At 33.4% G+C, this 20,645-nt stretch overlaps 1 protein-coding gene across 1 annotated transcript; it reads left to right on the forward strand.

The window, feature by feature from the left end:
• The first annotated feature begins 17,856 nt into the window (after nt 1-17,856).
• LOC114269810 (uncharacterized) lies at nt 17,857-18,810 on the forward strand. Its single transcript, XM_028211169.2, has one exon. The coding sequence runs from the start codon at nt 17,857-17,859 to the stop codon at nt 18,808-18,810; it is 954 nt and encodes a 317-aa protein (XP_028066970.2).
• Nucleotides 18,811-20,645: the final 1,835 nt, after the last annotated feature.

Raw genomic sequence — 20,645 nt, forward strand, 5'->3', positions numbered from 1 at the left:
CACTTTTGCCTTCTTTACAACACTGCAATACCTAAACATGTTGTATCTTGCTAATTAGACTTTCTGATAGAGACATATATATGATATATCTACCCACATTTATAATTAAAAAAAACTGTTCAACACTCATAAATTATTATTATGTTAGTTGTTCTTGTATTTTGCATTATTTTGATTTCTATTATTTCAATCAACTGGATTTTGACCCTTCATTTTAAATTTTGTATTAATTTAATCTAATTAATAACATTTAATATGATTTTTGAAAAAAAATAGTCACTGAATTGGTTGAGATTAACTCACTAAGTTGGACAAGTTTATAATTTTGCTTATAAAAACATGACGCATGCTGTGCACATTTTTTTATTATAAAAAAACACTAAAAATTGTAATAAATTGAACCAAATTGATGCAAACTCAAAAATTCAAGGTCAAAATAGAGTCAATTGAAATTATAGGAACTAAAATGATATAATGATCGAAGTATAGGGACTATCAGCATAATTTACTTTATTTTATTTTATTTTATTTTTAAAAAAAGTTCTAAAATGTCGTGATGGCAATGCTGTATTCATTTTTGTTAAACACTATTTTAAAAATATTTATTTTAAATAATACCGTTAAAAAGAAAGGCACTCAGGCCATAAAAGTAATTTTGAAATTTCTAGGACAATAGTCTCAAGCTCTAATCTTGTGGAGAGTCAATTGAAATTAAATAGACCAAAATGATACAATGATTAAAGTATAAAGACTATCAGTATAATTTACCTTATTTTATTTTGTTTTAAAAAAAAGTTCTAAAATGTTGTGATGGCAATGTTGTATTCATTTTTGTCAAACACTATTTTAAAAATATTTATTTTAAATAATACTTTTAAAAAGAAAGGCATAAAGCTAATTTTGAAATTTCTACCATAATAGTCTCAAGCTCTAAGCTTTTGACGTCATAAGAACAATAACAAATTGAAAGATCATATTATCTTTGCCTATTCGTCTATGTGTCCGTTATTCTACATATATGTTTATGTCAGCTATCTATCTATCTATTTGTATACCTAATATACTTATCTGTCTATATCACCACTCACGTGTCACGAATCTATCCACTTAGAGTTATTTTGAGAATTGTTATTTTAGTTGATTTGTTTTTAGTTTTTACAAAAAGCCATGCAAAAAAGTAAACAGAATAGTTGATTTTTTTGCACTGCCTTTTTGACTAAAAAAAGCATGATGTCAAAACAACATTTAATCTATTTATATATCTATATCACCACCACTATTATCACCCGCAGTTGTTGGCGTAATAACCAAAAATAAACAATTAATGGAATCAAAAATAAATAATGGATAAGAATTATAGTTATGAGAAGACACGAGAATTTATAGTTGTGTTTGGTTGTGATTTGAAATCACAATTCCACACTTTAATTCAAGCACGGTGTTTGGTTGTGATTCTCAAATGATGTTTTGAGAACTCTGCACAGAACACTATTTTTGACAGACGCGTTTTTCCTTTTGTTGGGGAAAATCTTGCTTGGCGGGACGTCTGACCGGGTGACAGGCCGGTTGTCCGGAACAGTAATTTTTTTTTTTTGCAATTGATTTATGTAATCGAAAAATATATTTTTTGAAATTTTTAAAATTTTTTATGTGCTTTAAAATAATTTTGAGTTGTATGTTTAGTTATGAGTTGTAAATTTTTATATCACATATCAAATGTCACATCAATAATTCCCCACTCAAATCAAAACTCTTTTCAAAACTATTTTCAAAACTCTTTACCAAACAAATTTTCTACACTCAAATCATAATTCCACAACACACAAACTCAAAATACAACTCATACTCTCAAATCACATTTACAAAACACAACCAAACGCAGGCTATGTGTTTTTGACAAACTCTCCATATATTCATAGATATTACTCCTTGTCCATTATATCCAATGGGTATATACATTATTCAAATTACAAAAATGATAGTGGCTACATCACATCTTTAAATATATGGATACACATTACTAGAATTGATGTGCGGTAATCTCACTCTTTTTAAGAAGATTGAAACCTTTTCGATTGGCAAAGCCACCTCATCCAGTGCAAGAAAATATCACATATTGTCTTGTCTTCCCTTTTACTGAAAAGAAAACAATATATATATATATATATATTTTTTTTTTTGATTGGCAAAGAAAAATATAGATGTAATCGATTGGATCTATAGCATATCAATTCAATTTCCACTACACAAAAAAATCTAGGTGAACAAGTCTGGGTGCATAGCATTAGTCTATTAAATATGAAAAATGATATACAAATCCACTTTTTAGACCCACTTTTTAGACCAAATAATGTGTAAGTGAGATGATTGGTTGATAATTAGAGAAGATATGAGAGAGAAATAACACATGAAATTGATTGGTTGATTGATCATTGACTTTAAAAGTTGATATAATTTTTGGATTGAAATAGCAATACTAATTAAATATTTATACATCTTTTCTCCTTAGTTAATGTGAAAATCTTTCATGCTCACATATTTATACATCTTTTAATATGAAAATCTTTCATGTACGAACTCTCACAATCAATTAGGCTTAATTTAATTGGTTATCATAACTCTTTTAAGAGCTTAGTTTTAAGGGAGATATCATTGGTTCAACTCCCCTTAAGAAAAGATTGAATTAAGAGATAAGCACTTGATATTTTGTAAGGGTTAAGAGACTTACTAAACTAACTTTCGCCCAATAATTTTTTTTTATAGAAACTCTCGCTAATTCTACTAACTCATCGTTTATATACCCACTAACATATCAATTAACCAATTTAATATTAAAATACGGCAACACATTAGGTTAGGAATGTTAAAATATTTGGGGAAATTACATATTAGGTTATTTTTATAAAAATAATTATAGATTAACAATTTTTTTTATTAATATTAATAATTAAAATCATAAGTTTTTCAATGATTTTATAATTTTTTTTCCAGACAATGCACGTTGTATTTTTCCCAAAATATTTTAATTAAAATAAAATTATAATTTATTCTTTAATTATATTTACAACCGTGTCGTATATAATATCTCAAAAAACCTAAGTTTTATAATTATGTAATTATTTATATTTATATTTATATATATAACCATTTTATACTCAATGGAAATTAATATAATTAATTTTATTTTTCTTATATATATTACGTCATCTCAATTCAGTTATGGTTCTAGAAGATATTATTCATATGTGTATATATTTATAATCTCTATTTTGAACAATTTTAGTGGTCTTTTGGTCGTCGTGAGCACTGAACGAGAAACATTGTGAACAATTTGAGTTTTTATCTTGAAATTATTTCACTCCATTAACACCTTCATAAGGGGAACAAAAGTAATTTTAAGATAGTGACAATACGATTTTCAGAGTCTTTCAAACTTTTGTTCTAATCTCTCATTTATTTTTTTAATTCACATTTGCTTGTCATTGATATTATAATATTTATATTTAATATTCTGTTTATCATTTTGCTAGGCTAATAATGAAACGTGATTAAGCCTAGTCACAGTAAACAGTGTGTTGATAAACCTCAATCTTGATCAACAACAGGTTTTGAGGTTCTAATGTTTTAATCAATGGGTTGGTAAGTCATAAGGAAACAACAATAATATAAAAATGAAAATGAGGATGGTTGTTTTGCTCCCCAAACCCATGACACACTCTTGATATGGTGACAATAACCTCCTAACCAATTATTATTTATCTCCACAACAACCAAACCATAGTTAACTCTCGCCACACACTTCCTTCGAGCCTAGCCTAGTAGTACACAAGTAAGGTCTAGTTTAAGTTCGGACCACATCGAGCTAGCCGTCCAGGACTATGGACTATAGGGTGAACCCTTTCTCTCACAGACCCACTTGCAAAAAAAATTAAAATGTGATTTGACACGAAATGAAATGAAAGGTTTACTTGGTTGGTTGTTGGTCTGGTCCCTTTTGTGTTGCAACCCGGCATGACATGAACAAAGAGTGTGGATCCTGTGGTCAATCACGTGCCACACGCAGGCTATGTTTGGTATATATTTTTTGAATTAAAATAGTAATAAAAAGATAAAATAAATTAAAAAATTAATAAAATAAAATGTCACATTCAAACTATAATGATTTCATTTTTTTTTTTACAAAAGTCATAAAAGCTAAAAAGTCCATCCCAAAAGAGACTTTTTAATCCAAACTAAAATAACTAAAAAGTCAATCCACATCCCAAACGAAAACGCAATCACGGAAAATACCATTTAGGGTACTTTTAGAAAAATTATTACACAGAAACTGAAAAACTTATAATTTTAATAATTAATATCAATAAAGATTATCATTAATATGTAATTAATTTTACACAAATCCGCTGGTATGTAATTTTCTCAAAAATAATATGCAAATCTATTTTTTAGATCCAGTGGTATGTAAAAGAGATGATTAATTAATGATTAAAGAAGATATGAGAGAAAAAGAATTGTCTTAAATATTTTTATTGATTACTATATTATTAGATTTAAAAAATATGTCTAACTTTTGAATTTGATAATAGCAATTACTCATTAATTAATTGGGTTTTGGCCACCCCATGTTCCCACACCGGTTTAACTCCCTATGGGGTTTTGGATACTTAGGGATCATAGGACAACATTGAAAAATAGTTTAAAAGTCAAAAAATTATTAAAAAAGTTAAAAAAATTAATAAATATTAAAAAAAATCAAATATTATTTTTCAGTATAGGCGTAAGATAACTTGCAGTAAGTGAGGAGGTTTTGCCTAGTACGATGCGTGATAGTGCTTGGTTTGTATGTTGTTCATTACCCGTGTCTCGTTTTACGTCCTCGTTCTGTGAAAGTTGATCGGAGGCCTGGTGTACGAACGTTTCCGTGTTTCCTATGTTGAGGTATTAAGTACTAGATACTGGTCTGAGTATTGTTAGTAATCGAGACGTGGTGGATGTCTCAGAACACTGTAGTGGTTGATTGTGTCATACTATTATTTTTGTTATCGAGTCTTGCGAAGCAGGACTTTTCCATTAGTTAAGGTGTTGTGGAAACATAACGGGGTGGAGGAAGCCACTTGGGAACGTGAGTTGGATGTCCGTGAGAAGTATCTGGACTTGTTTGTTAATATTTAACCATGTATTGGGAATTTTGTTGTACTGATAAACTTTAAGAGTATTGAATATGTCTTAAGTTGAAAAACATTAAGTATGTTTTGGTTATTGGACGTATGGTAATGGTTGGTCATGCCTTGAAAATAGAAGTTTAATTTAGCATTGTGTCTGTTAAATGTGTTGTAGAAATGCAAATATATTATTGGCATTGAATATGTTATGGAATTGTGAACTATGTTATATGTTGTGATTTGCCTCTTGAATAGAGATGGAATAACCGGTAATGGGTTAGGTTGATGAATATTGAATTGTAATATTGTTGAGAATTGAGAAATCATATTGTTGAAATTTATTTACCTAATTTCGGGGACAAAATTCTTTAAGGGGGGAGGTTATAGCGATCCCAATTTTTCCTTCATTGTTTAATTGTATTTCAGACTCGGTTCCGTGGATGTGTTGTTGTCTTTTTCCCGTTTCCATCCTTTACTCTTTGTATATGAGTCTTGGGTCGTGTTGGGTAGGTTTAAAACAGGTTGGTTGTGTTTGGAAACCAAGAGTTAGTGTCCATTAAATTTTCATAATGGTTCATTTAATATCCTTATTAGTGGTTATAAACTTGTTCATTTAATATCCTTATTAGTGATTCATTTAATATCCTTATTAGTGGTTACAAACTTGTTCATTTAATGTCCTTATTAGTAGTTCAGTTACTACTCTTATTAGTGGTCCATTCATATTCAAACTTGTCCATTCATATTTCAATTAGTGTTCATTTAATTCTAACTTGTCCTTTCATTTTCCAATTAATGGGCTTTAATAACAACCTTTCAATACCAACTACATCAAGGTTGCCTATAAATTGAGCTCACCTCTCAACTTCTTTCTATGGTTTTTCCCATATCTCTCCATTTGTTATATATATTTTGAGTTTAGATTAAGAGTGGTTAGAGTGAGAGTAAGCATTTTCATAAAGGAGGAGAGGAAGGAGAACAAGAGAGATATCTTGAAAGGAAGAGGAAAGGATGGCTTGCTCTTCATTTTGATTCGAAAATTATTGGGTTTGGAGCACCTTCAAAATCCTTCATCTTCACCATTTGGTCTCTCTATTTGAGGTAGGGATTTCTACTCATCTTTATGAGCTTTAACCTAGATGTTGGGCTTTTGTTTAAATGGTTTGATTTGGGAAGTTAGGGTTTTGAATGTGCTATTTTGAAAAGAGGGGTTTTGTTTATTTGACTCATCCATACGTGTTTTGGGTCTAAAATAGAGATTGTTGATGTTGTTAGTAATATTGGAGCCTTAGGGTTGATGTTGAGAATATGGGGAAAAGCCCTAATTGTTATGATAAATTAATTTGTATAATTAATTTAGGGAAATGAGAAATTGAATAGGAAATATTCAAATTAGAAAGGTATGGGATTAAAAGGGTGTAGTTGGATTAATTTATCGCTCACCTAGACAAAATGTTGATATTTTATCCATTTGGTGCATTTATCCTCTGTTTAGAAATAACTGTTTTAGGCTATCGGTGAAGGATAGTCTTGAGGGTTGTAGACAATGCATGGGGATTAGGCAAACTAAAACTAATCAGTTGAGTATGCTATTGAATAGGGCGGTTGGTATAATACATCAAAATTTTGTATTGATTGATCGAATTTGTACACGATAATTGCTTATATACATTGTTTTGTGTGGGAGGAGATGGAGGATGTACTCCACGGTTTATTGGAAGATGGGGGATGGACCTCTAAACCGGATTTTTGTTTGATATTGATATAGCACTAAAATGTGTATCATTTGTGAAGTATAGAAGTGTTTTTGTTTGTTATTGATACAACACTAAAATGTGTATCATTTGTGAAGTATGGAAGTGTTTTTGTCTGAGATTGATACAGTACTAAAATGTGTATCTATTATGAGGTATGAAATGTTTAAAATGAGTTATTATCTCGCCTGAAATAGAAATACGGTTGATATGAGATGTGATCTCGTTTAAATTGATTGGCCAAGTTATGAGTCATAGTTATGAATTGAGAATTTGATAAGAAATGGAAACTAGAATAGAACATGGTCATATTAGTCATGGGATTGTAATGTATTATAAGTTGTTGTGTAAGAGTTAAACGTTTATCAATTCCTAACGTTTTAGTTATTGTTCATACTATGTTTAGCATATCTCTACTGGGTGTTGGCTCACCCCATATGGGACATAATTTTCAGGTACAGGTGTTATGCCACCTCCAAGGACGTAGCTTGGAAGGCTTGAGGCTATTAGACCACTTTTTGTTGTTTTGTTGTATTACATGTATATCAAGCCAAGGGCTTTCTTTGTATAGAGTTTGCACTCTCTTTTTGCAACCAAGCGTTGTCTTGGGAAGTTGTAAGCCCATAGGGCGATTACTTTTATTGTCAATATGTAATACATTTTGTAAGAATACTCTGATGATTGTAATATAATATCTCTTTCCTATATCTTGAATGTATGATATTATGGGTTTATTTTGGGGGCGTTACAAGCCCTAACCAGACTACAATAAAGAGCAGGATTAGAAAATGCATGATCAGCATTTGGAGGAAGGGTTGGCTTGACAGAGATGAGAGATGAGCAAGGCCTATAGTCAGCTAGACCTGCTTTTTTGAGAATGTCTTGAGCATATTTGGTTTGAGATAAAACATAACCTGAAGTAGTGGTGGTGATAGAAATACCAATGAAGTAAGATAGGTCCCCCAGTTCCTTCATGGAAAAAGCTGTGTGCATATGAGAGATAAGGGACTGAATATGAGAAAAATTATTGCCTGTAAGCAATATATCATCAACATAGACTAAAAGAATAGTAATATTTGTGCCCAATTTCTAAATGAATAAGGAAGAGTCATACTTGCTATTGTAAAATCCTTGAGAGAGCAGATAGGTTGAAAAAGTTGAGTACCAGGCTTTGGGGGCCTGTTTTAGACCATATAAAGCTTTCTTGAGATGACAGACATTGTGAGGATGAGCTAAATTAACAAACCCATCCAGGTGGCTGGAGTATAAACACCTTTTCTTTTAGGATGCCATGCAAGAAAGCATTAGATATATCTAACTGTTTCAAGGGCTAGCCATGATGAAGGGCCAAGCAAATCAAAATTCTGATAGTGGGAAGTTTTGCCACTAGGCTGAAAGTTTCTTGAAAATTAACCCCTTCTTGTTGAAGATAACCCTTGGCAACAAGTTGAGCCTTATGCCTAGCAATAGTACTATCTGAATTTCTTTTAACTCGAAATACCCACTTGCAACCAATAGCATGTTTAGTTGGAGGCAAAGAAATCAAGGACCAAGTCTTTTGCTTATGTAAGGCATCAATTTCATCTGTCATTGCTTTATGCCAAATAGGAGAATGAAGAGCCTCCTTATATGAAGGAGGTTCAACATCAGAATAAAGAGGAGCAGAGGTAATAGAAGGCTGTTGAGAATTAGTATGAATCAAACAATGTGAAGAAGACTTGGATTGAGTAACCATGGGATGTACATTAGAGGAAGAAGAAGGAAGAAGAGGAAAATTAATGGAAATAGAGGCAATGAGAATAGGTACAGGTGCAAGGGAAGAACTAGAAGGTGAAACAGGTGGAGAAGAAATAGGAGAGGACTGATTGGAAGTAGAAGAACTGTTAGGCTTAGGAGAAGACTGATTGGAAGTAGGAGAACTGCTAGGATTAGGAGCAGCAGCAGAAATAGAGGGAGAAATAGCTGGAGACATGTTAGAAAAAGAAGAATTAGATGTAGGAAGATTAGATGAAGACACAACAGACCAAAAGAAGGACTTAAGCTGACGTAAAGAAAGAAGAGAATCAGAAGAAGAAGAGGCAACAAAAGGATAAACAAACTCATTAAAAATAACATGTCTTGAAAGATAGAATTTTCCAGTAGCAATGTCAAAACATTTGTAACCTTTAGCAAAAGAATGACAACCAAGAAATACACAAGGAAGGGATTTAGGATGTAGCTTATGAGAGGAGTATTGTGGAAGCCAAGGATAACAAAGACAACCAAACACCTTAAGAAATGAATAATCAGGAACTTGGTGAAACAAGATCTCAAATGGAGTCTTATGATTTAACTGAGTGGAAGAAAGTCTGTTAATCAAGTGAGTGGCTGTAGCTATGGCCTCAAACCAAAATTTGAGAGGCATGGAAGAGTGATGAAGTAAAGAGACAACAGTCTCTATGATATGTCTATGCTTGCTCTCAACTGTGCCATTTTGTGGTGGAGTGTAAGGACAAGAATGCTGATGGACAATACCATGAGTTGAAATAAAGTTTTTAATTTTAGTATTTCAATATTCAGTACCACCATCAGTTCGAAGAATTTTCAAAACAGTCTCAAATTGTTTCTCAGCATAGGCTTTAAACTTCAAAAATTTATCATACACTTCACTTTTGTAAGTCAATGGATATAACCAAGTGAACTTACTGAATTCATCAACAAAAAGAACATGATACTTGAAAGTAGAGGAAGAATGGAAAGGACCCCATACATCACTATGAATGAGTGAAAAAGGGCTTATTTACAGTGCTATTTGACAAATGAAAAGGAAGCCTATGGCTTTTAGCAACACAACAATCTAGACTATCATATTGAAAAGATTTCAGCTTCAAATGTGGCTTGAGATGATGAAACTTTAAGGATGAAGGATGACCTAATCGATTATGCCACAGAGAAGCAGATTCAGATTTAGCCTTAATTATGTAAGCATGAGACTCAGATGGAAATGAAGTAGATGGATGAAACTGATAAAGACCATGAATGTTAGTTCCCTTGTGAAGAACCTTCTTGGTAACTTTGTCCTGAATCACAAAGTTAGAATCATAAAAAATGATAACACAGTGATTATCCTGAGCTAGTTTTTGGACTGAAACTAGATTGGATAAAATTGAAGGTGAACGTAGAATATTGTTGAGGTAGAAAGAATAGTGAGGAGTAGGTAAAATTTCATTACCAATATGAGTAATAGGCACTGAACTTCCATCTCCAATAGTAACCTGATTTGGTCCTTGACATGGTTGATAGCATGTGAGATTAGACAAGTCATTAGTGATATGGTTAGTGGTAGTAGAGTCCAAATACCATGGACCTGGAAAAGCAGATGAAGATGTATCATTAGATGAGGCAACAAAAGCTCTAGATGTGGAATTAGGCATAGTATGTGAATCCTGATTCTGAGGAAAAGACTAGGACTGATAGTAAGAATCCATTCTATGCCAACAATCAAGAGCCAAGTCACCAACACATCCACAAATCTGATTAGACTGAGAATGAGAAGAAAATCTTCCTCTGCCTCTAGGAGAAGTGATGAATTTGCCAGTACCAATACTACTGCTAGATCTGCCATTACCTTTATAAAATCTGTTTTCTTTGTTATTCTGAAAAGAATTGCGACCTCTAGAATAGCAAAAATTATGGCCTTTGGTTTGAAATGGAGTAGAAGATTGTGGTGAAAAATTTTGCTTGACTGAGGAAAAGGCAACTGTTGGCTCTGACAACTTCCTAGTCTTTGCATCCATATGAATCGATTCAGAACACAGGAAAGAAGACAATTCTTCCATAGAAATAGTACCAGATCTAGCTCTAATTGTAGTTTTAAATGCATCAAACTCATTTGGCAGGCCATTCAAAGTTAGCAAAACAAGATCCTCATCATCAATAACTACTGATGCAAGAACCAATTGATTAACAATCTCTTGAATCTTTGAGAGATAAGCCTCCATAGAGTCAGATTTCTTAATAACGGAGTTCAATTTATTCTTGAGTTGATGTATATGAGATCGGGAAAGTGAAGTGAACTTCTTATTGAGTGCAGACCATACCTCAGCACAGTGATGAAACTGAAGAACAATAGAGTAAATAGAAGGAGATAATGTTATAGTGAGACAACTTAAGAGATGTGCATCGATTAAACTCCATTGAAGAAAATCTGGATTTGTAGATTCAACACCAGAGTTATCAACAACTTTAGACGAAGGACAAGGGATTGTACCATCAACATATCCTAAAAGATTGGTAGCACGAAGCATGTTGGAGATCTGACTCTTCCAAATGATGAAGTTTGTTGAATCTAACTTTACAGTAACAAAAGAAGAAAGATTCGAAATGAGAAGAGTTAAATTTGATGGAATGGAAGATGAAAGAGATGAAGAAGTAGCCATTGTTATCTTGATCGTTAGAGCTTAGCTAGCTCTGATACCATGTAGAAAATATCATTTTCTTATTTCTTGAAAAGATCAGTGATGTAAGATCACTTATTTATACAACCTATCATATACAAGATATGTATCTAATAACCTAACTAACTAATCTAACTGATTTACATGTGTGTTAACAACTTAACAACTTGTAACAGATCTTCTAACAGATTCTCTAACCACCATAGGTGCAGTTAGTAAAACAGTTAAGCTGCATAGTAAACTTGAACTGATAGAACTCTTCTTCTTGAACTGATTGAGCTGAGGAAGAGATAGACGACTGAACTGAGAACTAAACTAAGTAGGTGCAGGTTCTGAGCTGAAGCTGAGCTGAGTAGGTAATGCTGCAGAGTTAGTATCTGTAGAGTTAGAGTTAGTATCCTCAACCCTCCCCCACCCTTGTGATTGACGATTTTTAATATAACTAAAAAAAATTAATTTTCAAACATTAACTTTTTTTCTACTTCATAAAAGGTCAATTCCCAAATTAGACTTCACTAATATAGTTTCTATTTATAATTTCTAAAATAAAAATAATTTAAATAAGTTAAAATAGATTTTAATTTATGCTTTCTAATTATTAAATGTTATACGAAACAAGCTTTCACCTAGTCATTTCAAAATTGGTTTTAAAACAAAAAAAATTAAATCTCAACTTCGTTGACTTAACGGAGATATATGAGTTATTAATTATTATTTTTTTAGCCTTTGAAATTTGTTAAATGAATTTGGTCCTTTTAATAATTTTTTGAATTTGAGCTATTAACAGAATCTAATTATAAATGAATTTAGGCATTTTAACAAATATTGGAATTTAAGCCTCAAATAAAAATATTTATATATGTATTTATTTTATTTTTTTTCTAATTTTTTGCTTAACTAAATAATATAAAACTGAAATTATTATTTTATAAATTGATTGGTCAAGTCGGACCAGACCATAATTCCTAATTCTAGACTAATTCGAAAAATAAAGGGTTCAAAATTTTTGCTCATTTATGTCCATTTGGATTATAATATTTATTCCAAACTTTAAAAATATCAAGCTGGATTGGGTGTGGGCCAAAAGGCTGCTGGCTATCCCTAAATTTAACACATTAGCAACTTGTCGATTGATCCTGGTGAGCCTATTGATAGAAGCCTATTTTTTGAATTCAACAATGATAGATAGTTTTAATTTTAAAGTTTTAAAGAAAATTTTAATGATGTGATAAGAGAAAAAAAATCAAAAATATAGGCACATATCACATCATATGTGAGTCTCACTTCTTGTCACATCACTAGAGTTCTCTTTATAATTTCAAAATTAAAACTCTCAATCTTTATTCTTTTGAATTATATGTCAAGTGATGTGGAGCAGTTTAAGCCATGCATATGGACCACTAATCAATTACTTTCCATAATTTAAGGAGGGCCAATTGCAAAGGGGACCGTTTGATATTTCTATGTATAAGAAGGGGTTGGTGATGATGATAATAATGTGGTGGTGTTTAGTTTGGTTTTATTAGGGTTGCTGTTTTTGTTTGTCATTTTTATTCTTATCTGATATTTGAGTGATAGGGGTGGAGTTTGGTTGTCTTTTTGAATCTGACAAATGGGGGAAGAGGGTGCAAGGGGAACAAGCTCACGTTCTTGTGTTGTTCATCTGCACTACCCTTGCTCTTCGTAAAGGGTGGCCGATTTGACATGTCCTCTCTCTTCTCTCTCTCTCTCTCTCTCTGACAGACACACACAAAACACTCACACAGGCAAATGAAAAAATGAACATTATTGGGTTAGAACTTTGGCTATGATAGCTAGGTTTGTTACAGTCCAAGATACTCGGATGTAAACGTGGACCCCTCTAGTAAGACCTAACCAAAAAGCAATCCAACAACTTTATTAAGACCATCTCCCATGAATCTTAAAAAAATTAGTATGTCAAATGATGTATATAAATTTGATGTTTTTAAAAGGAAATACTAACCTTGATATTTTAAATTTATTATTTTAATGTTTTTTAAACTCTTTTGTAAGTTCTTACCATTAAAATGATAAAAAGAAATCTTTCGACTATATATGTCAAATTCTCTGCTGTCAAAGGTTATTGATTGGGTATTGACTCTTTTGCGGGGATGGACGTTGTATCACTACAACAAAAAATAGAATCGACGACTAATTTTGCCGACTAAACTAAATTTAGTCACCAAAGGGTTACGTATTAGCTACTAAAAATTAGTTGGTCGCCAAATGTTTACTTATTAGCTACTAAAGTTTGTTGGTCGGTAAATGTCCCCTATTTCGCTACCAAAATAATGTGTAGTCGGAATTGTCTTCACTTTTGGCGACTAACTACATTTTAGTCGTTAAAAATGTAATTTTCGGCGACTAAATATGATGTTCGTCGCGAAAAATAACTATATAATTTGTTTAATTTGTATTTATTTAATTTTTGGCTACTAATTGTACAATGGTCGTGGAAATGATTGGGTTTGGGCGACTATTTCAATTTTGGTCGCTAATGATTAATTATATACCGACTATAATTCGGTAGCCAAACGTGCCACAAAATTTTGGAGGGAATATTACATTTTTCTTAAATTTATTAGCGACGAAAATTTATTTTGGTCAGGAATAATTATTTGTTTGTTTTATTTTTATTGCCAAAGCAGTCCATTTCCCTCACTCTCGCACTCCCTCGTCTGATTCTGCTCTGTTTCCATCGCCATCACTGCAAATATCTGGATCATCCCCCGAACTCCCTCCCAGGTATGTCCTCTCTCTCTCTCTCTATCTCTCTGTATCTCCCTCTCGGTTTCCCTCTTTCTCTCTCTCTCTATCTCACTCACGCCTCCGCCCTCTTCTCTACAGCTTTGTCTCCATCGCCATCATCACAAGGCTTGCTGGATCATCCCCTAAACTCCCTTCCAGGTATGTTCTCTATTTCGCATCTGTCTCTCCCTCTCTCTGTATCTCCCTATCGATTTCACTCTCTTTGCCTCTGTCTCTGTTTAAACACACACACACACACACACACACACACACACACACACACATACATACATATATATATATATATATATATGTGTGAAAACACACAGAAATCATATAGGAAATGCTGAAAATCAGGGCATTGTTATTGAAATGTGATTGAAATTAAAACTTAGGGCATTGTTATTGAAATGTGATTGAAATTATTTAGTAGGGCAATGCTTGGGGTGAATCAAGCAATTTGCTACAAATATTAGGGCAATGTCTTGTAGTAGTAGTATGTATACCGATCTATGAATCAAGCAATTTGGTCCAATCTATGTATACCAATCTAATTAGATATGCTTCTTTTTTGTTTTCTTAGGCCTTTTATGATTAGCCCATTCTTTTTGACCATCCTATAATTTTTGTTGAGAGCTGTAAATGGTAAGATAAGTGCTTAAAATCCCTTCTCTTTTTTTTCTGTTTTTTTTTTCTTTTGGGTGTTCATGAGAGTGTTCATCCCAACTAATCACCCAATATTTTTGGTCCTAAGAGATGAGTGAAAAATTAAATGGTCACTGGTAGAGTGACCTGGGTCAGTGTCTCTGTAAATTTAACTTGAATGAAAGCATCCTTAGGACATCATTGATAAAAATGTCCTTAGTCAGTATCTCTCTAAACAAAGCTCATTGTTAGCCCCAAAAGCAAAACTCATGTTTGAGTTGGTCATTTACAAATTAGTGAATTTTTTGTTTTGTTTTTTGGTGGGTTTATTTTGTTGGAGTATACTCTGAACTGAGATGAGATTGACCAACCCAAAAAAACAGAACATTGAGGGAATAAGAGACTCAGAAACAACAGAAATGTCAATCTAAACATAATAAAATCAAGTACTGAACTCATTTTGCTTAGGAAAAAAAGCAAAAGCTAAAGCCAATAGAGAACAAAAAGTGGATTCTCCCAACCGATTTAGAACTTTGATCATTGGGATTTGCAACTTTGGCATGCTAAAATGTTTTTATTTTTTATTTTTTTTAAAGTAACCATGTAATGTAATGTTGCAGAATATAAACAAAAATGACTTTTTCTCTTTTTCTTTTTTTTATGGATGGCCCAATATGAGGCTATAAATCTCTGGTTTTAGATTCTTTTCATATCTAGCTTCCTTTGTCATTGTTTAATGATTTTTTAAATTGATTTGTTTATGTACTTTGTAATGATGGTTGGTGCTCTTTACAGAACATTCAATACCTTATTTCCATGGGAAAATATCATTTAAGTGGAAGGTATGAAAAATATTTACAAATTAATGAAAAATTTGCTATATTAAAAGTCATACTCATAAAGTTTTTTTATGACATTGATATATGATGATATTTATAATAAGTAAAATAGATACTGAATGCAACGATAATATCATGTAACATTTTGTTAGATGATGGGTGTTTTGAGAAGCTCACCATTTGGTAAGTGTACAAAATTAGAGTTAGATCTACTTGTCTTTTTAATCATCAACACAAATTTGTAAATTATATATTATCCACCAATTATAGTCGATTTTGTGTTCGTTGCATGTTCTTGGGGGCATGGAATAACTTCTCTCTAGTGAGGTAGTGCTAGTTGGATGGTTTGCTTGCCAAACACCATGCATATGAAAGCCACAATGCACAACTAGGATTATGAAGAACAATTCCATGGTTAGTATTTTTTGATAAAATGTTTTCAAATTGTATTTTAAATTAAAATTATTTTAATACGAGAGTATTTTTTTATATTAATTTATTAATGTTATTGAATTTATATAAAAAGATACATGATGTGATATTTTCTTGGGGGAAATATAGTAAATTTAAAAAGAAAAAAAAAAGGAAAAGAAAGTAGTCATGCATTCGTTGTGTAAGATAAATAACACATTGCTAAAATGTGTTTTTTGTGTCATCTCACCAAAATTTTAGCAATAACGCAGGTGAATAATAACTGCTAGAGTTGCTCAATACGCAAAAATATCTCTTTGATCGGTTAAAATTAGGAGGCAACTTACCTCCAGTCCATTAATTGGGGATTTGTGGGTTAACATGATTCAAACATATAATTATCAACATTCGATCAATTTGATTTTTTATATGAATGATCTATTCAGGAGATATTAGATTTTAAATAGTTCAAATCACTGAAACATAGTCGAACTTAAGCTCACAAATCTTCAAAATGCTTTTCTAGTCCAATTAATAGATTGGAGGTAAGCTGCCTCCCAAATAATTTATAACTTTGACAGGGAGTGTTATGTAATTTTAGTAACTTATAAGGCATTTCTAAATGAGTGTTGCTATTAGCTTGTACTTATTTTCTTAATTAAGACTCCCATTTGTTTTGACCCTCACTATCCAAATTGGTTCCCTCATTTTTCTTTACACCCCACCATAATCTCCAAAATATCCATTTCTTTGGACTCCCACCCTCATCACAACTTTTTCTTCGACAAACCTTTTCTTCTACCACCCTAACCATCGGCAGCCTTCTTTACTACCCTCAACCTCCTTTTGTACCTCCACCATCACCCAGCAGCAACCCTTCCTTACCTCAACAACTGTTTTGAATTTTGTTTTTTTGTTTTTGTTTTTTTGTTTTTTTTTTTAGATAACCAAGGCCGAATGAACTTAAATGACCAAAAAAACTAAGTTTGTCTGGTTATAGCCAATCGAATGAGGCAACATTGATGAAATTTATTCAACCTTAGTAGTTCAAACAACCTTAAAATATTCGGCTGCCAACCTTAGTTGTCCAGTTTTTGCCCAAAGTTTTTGCCCAAAGTTGTTGCTTAGGCAAAGTGTTGTTTCCTAAAGGAAGGCCCCCCAAGTGTATTGGAGGTCAGTGAGCCTACAGAACAGAGGCATAGTTTCTTGCATTATAATGCTCCTTTCAGTAGGTATGTCAGTGTCATATATGAAGTGTTTCCCTTGGTTATCTTGAGCAAATTGATGCATCTCAATAGGCCCTTAAATATGAGTTAAGTTCCCAAAGTTTCCATTACTTACATTTATAGATAAAAATATTATATTGTTTGCAAACTACAAATAAGACTCGGACCAGTTATTCAACTTAGCAAGAATGAAGAATCCCGGAATACCTCTTCTTCTTGGCCTTCTAACTATGCAACTCAAAATAGTTGATACAGTGACCATAAAATGCTTATCATGCTTATCATGTCATGCACACACACTGTTGAGAGCATGAAAATGGTTTTGATTCTTTTGATATATCATTCTATTATTGATCATATGGTTTCACTAGTACTAGTGCTCTACTAGTTATGCTATCTAGTGGTCCAAAATTACGGGTCAATTCTAAAATTAACTTCCATAATTACGTATTGTTTTAGAACAAATCGTGTCATAAAGTCCCACCCTAAAACAGATTTATGTGAAACAGTGAATGAAAAATAACATAATATATCTCAACTTGAAATGCGTGTTCTCATTTGTTCCTCTGTTAATCTTTGTGTGAGTTGTAGGTGACAAAATGGACAAGAGTTAGATGACGATAAATAACAGGTTGACAAGTAAAGAGTATCAACAAGGGGTGAAGTCATTCCTTGATTTTGCTACGGCAAATGTAGGCGTAAATGATGAAATTAGGTGTCCGTGTGTCGATTGCATTAATGGCACAAAATATAGCAGACAAGTTGTGTGGATGCACTTGATCCGAAGAGGAATGGCATCTTCGTATATAACTTGGGTGCACCACGGGGAACATGTTCTCGTGTCTCGTCCTAGTGTATCAAATGACCAATGTCGAGGTAGTGGCGAATGTATGACAGATATCGATGATCCGCCCATGGATGAATTGCCTATTATGTTGGAAGAAATTTACGTGAGTGGTCTTATGGATGATCATACCGATGAGGAACCTAATGGTTTGGAGAGGGAGGATTTGCATAAGTTCACTAGGTTATTCGAAGATGCACAACGCAAAGTTTACCCGACATGTGAAAAGTTTTCTGTGTTATCATTCGTCATTAAGATGCTTCATGTGAAGGTGTACAACAAATTGAGCAACAAGTCATTCGATATGGTTATGCAGGTATCCAAGGACATTCTACCAGAATGTGATCAAACAATTCCATGGACACTCTATGATGCTAAGAAGTTCTTACGTGACTTGGGTTTGGGATATGAAACAATTCATTCGTGCAAGAATGATTGTGCACTATTTTGGAAGGAGAGTGCTAATTTGGAGAAATGCCCTACATGTGACGCGTGTAGATACAAGTTGAACGATGATGGTGGTAAAAAGATTCCACACAAGGTATTGCGGTACTTTCCTTTGACACCGAGGTTGAAAAGACTGTATATGTCCCAAAAAACAGCCACAGATATGAGATGGCACAATGAGAAACATGTGGATGATGACATATTAAGGCACTCGGCCGATGGTCAAGCATGGAAAGACTTTGATAAGCAACATCCAACGTTTTCTGATGACTCTTGAAATGTAAGGCTAGGGCTGGCAACAGATGGTTTCAATCCATTTGGAAATATGAGCACATCATATAGCATGTGGTCCATAATCTTAATGCCTTACAATCTCTCACCGTGGAAGTGCATGAAAGAGCCATATTGCATGATGTCATTGCTTATTCCCGAACGTTCTGCACCTGGAAGAGACATTGATGTTTACTTGCAACCATTAATAGAAGAATTGAAGAATTTGTGGGAGCATGGTGTGCAAACATATGATGCATCGAACGGGCAAATTTTTAGAATGCATGCGACGGTAATGTGGACTATAAATGACTTCCCTGCGTACGGTAACATGTCAGGGTGGAGTACAAAGGGTTACTTGGCTTGCCCTAATTGTAACAATAATGCATTATCCTAGGGATTACGGAGTAAAATAGGGTATATGGGTGCTCATCGCCACTTGCCTGAGAACCATACTTGGCGAACAAGTAAGCTCTTCAATGGTCAAACGGAGCATAGGTCCAAACCTTTGGACTTATCGGGGGACCAAATACTAGAGCAAATTGATTCTGGGACTTACAAGCCGTATGGAAAGCACCCACAAAATCGAAAACGACAAAGGAATGAACATCAAAATTTGAATTGGAGCAAGAGAAGCATTATGTTTGACTTGCCCTATTGGAAAACATTAAAGCTTCGACACAACCTTGATGTCATGCATATTGAAAATAATATATGTGACAATGTCGTTGGGACACTTTTGAGCGTAGATGGAAAGAACAAGGACATGGACAAAGCACACTTAGATTTGGAGGACATGAAAATACGTAAAGAGTTACACTTGAAGAGGCGTTCTAATGGGTCATTTGAGAAGCCTCCCGCATTGTACACATTGTCTGTGAAAGAGAGAGAAGGCTTTTGTGATTTCTTGAAATCAATGAAGTACCCTGATGGCTATGCAGCAAATATCTCCAATTGCGTGACCGCTCAAGCTGGAAAATTATCTGGCCTCAAAAGTCATAACAGTCATGTCCTTATACAACGACTTCTTCCAATTGGGATGCGTGGCTACCTTAATAAGGAAATCGGAATGACACTTTTTGAGTTGGGAAATTTCTTCAAACAATTGTGTTCAAAGACATTGAGGCGTTCAGATTTGCAGAAATTGAATGAACAAATTGTACTCATACTTTGTAAGCTTGAGATGATTTTCCCGCCGGCTTTTTTTGATGTCATGGTCCATTTGGAAATTCACTTGCCTCGAGAGGCTATGCTTGGAGGCCCAATGTAATATCGATGGATGTACCCAATTGAGAGGTATTAACTCAGCCCTCGTATTACTGTCAAATTTTAATTAACACTTTACTGCTAATATAAAGATTGCAATATAACATTGTCATCGGCTTGGGATTTAGGTTGCTTGGCCGTCTAAAAAGGTTTGTGGCCAACAAAGCTCATCTTGAAGGTTCTATTGCCGAGGCTTACATTTCCAAAGAATGTACAACATTTTGTTCAATGTATTTGGATGGAGTTGAAACATTGTTTAACCGCCCAGAAAGGAATGATGACATGGGTGACCGTGGCCCAGGGTTGGCGGTATTCACTCAAATTGTACGTCCCTTTGGTCTAATGACAAGGGCGTCCGATGTGTCCATAGCTGAACGCGAGATGGCTCATTGGTTTGTCCTACACAATAGCACAGAAGTGGATAAACACGTAGAGTATGAATCCTTCAAACGTATTTATAATGTGTTTGTTGTAAATTGATTAGTCTTTATCTTAGTAAATATTTATGAATTGCATTTCTTGTAACTAGGGAGCACAAGAACTTGTTACACCAAAGAGCCAGTGCGTTCGGCATTG

The sequence above is a fragment of the Camellia sinensis genome, chromosome 1 (genome assembly GCF_055761805.1).
Source record: "Camellia sinensis isolate YWXY chromosome 1, ASM5576180v1, whole genome shotgun sequence".
Taxonomy (NCBI): Eukaryota; Viridiplantae; Streptophyta; class Magnoliopsida; order Ericales; family Theaceae; genus Camellia; species Camellia sinensis.

Bases quoted from the DNA above. Each gene is read 5' to 3' on its own strand.
- LOC114269810 (XM_028211169.2), top strand. From the start codon at position 17,857: ATGACGATAAATAACAGGTTGACAAGTAAAGAGTATCAACAAGGGGTG.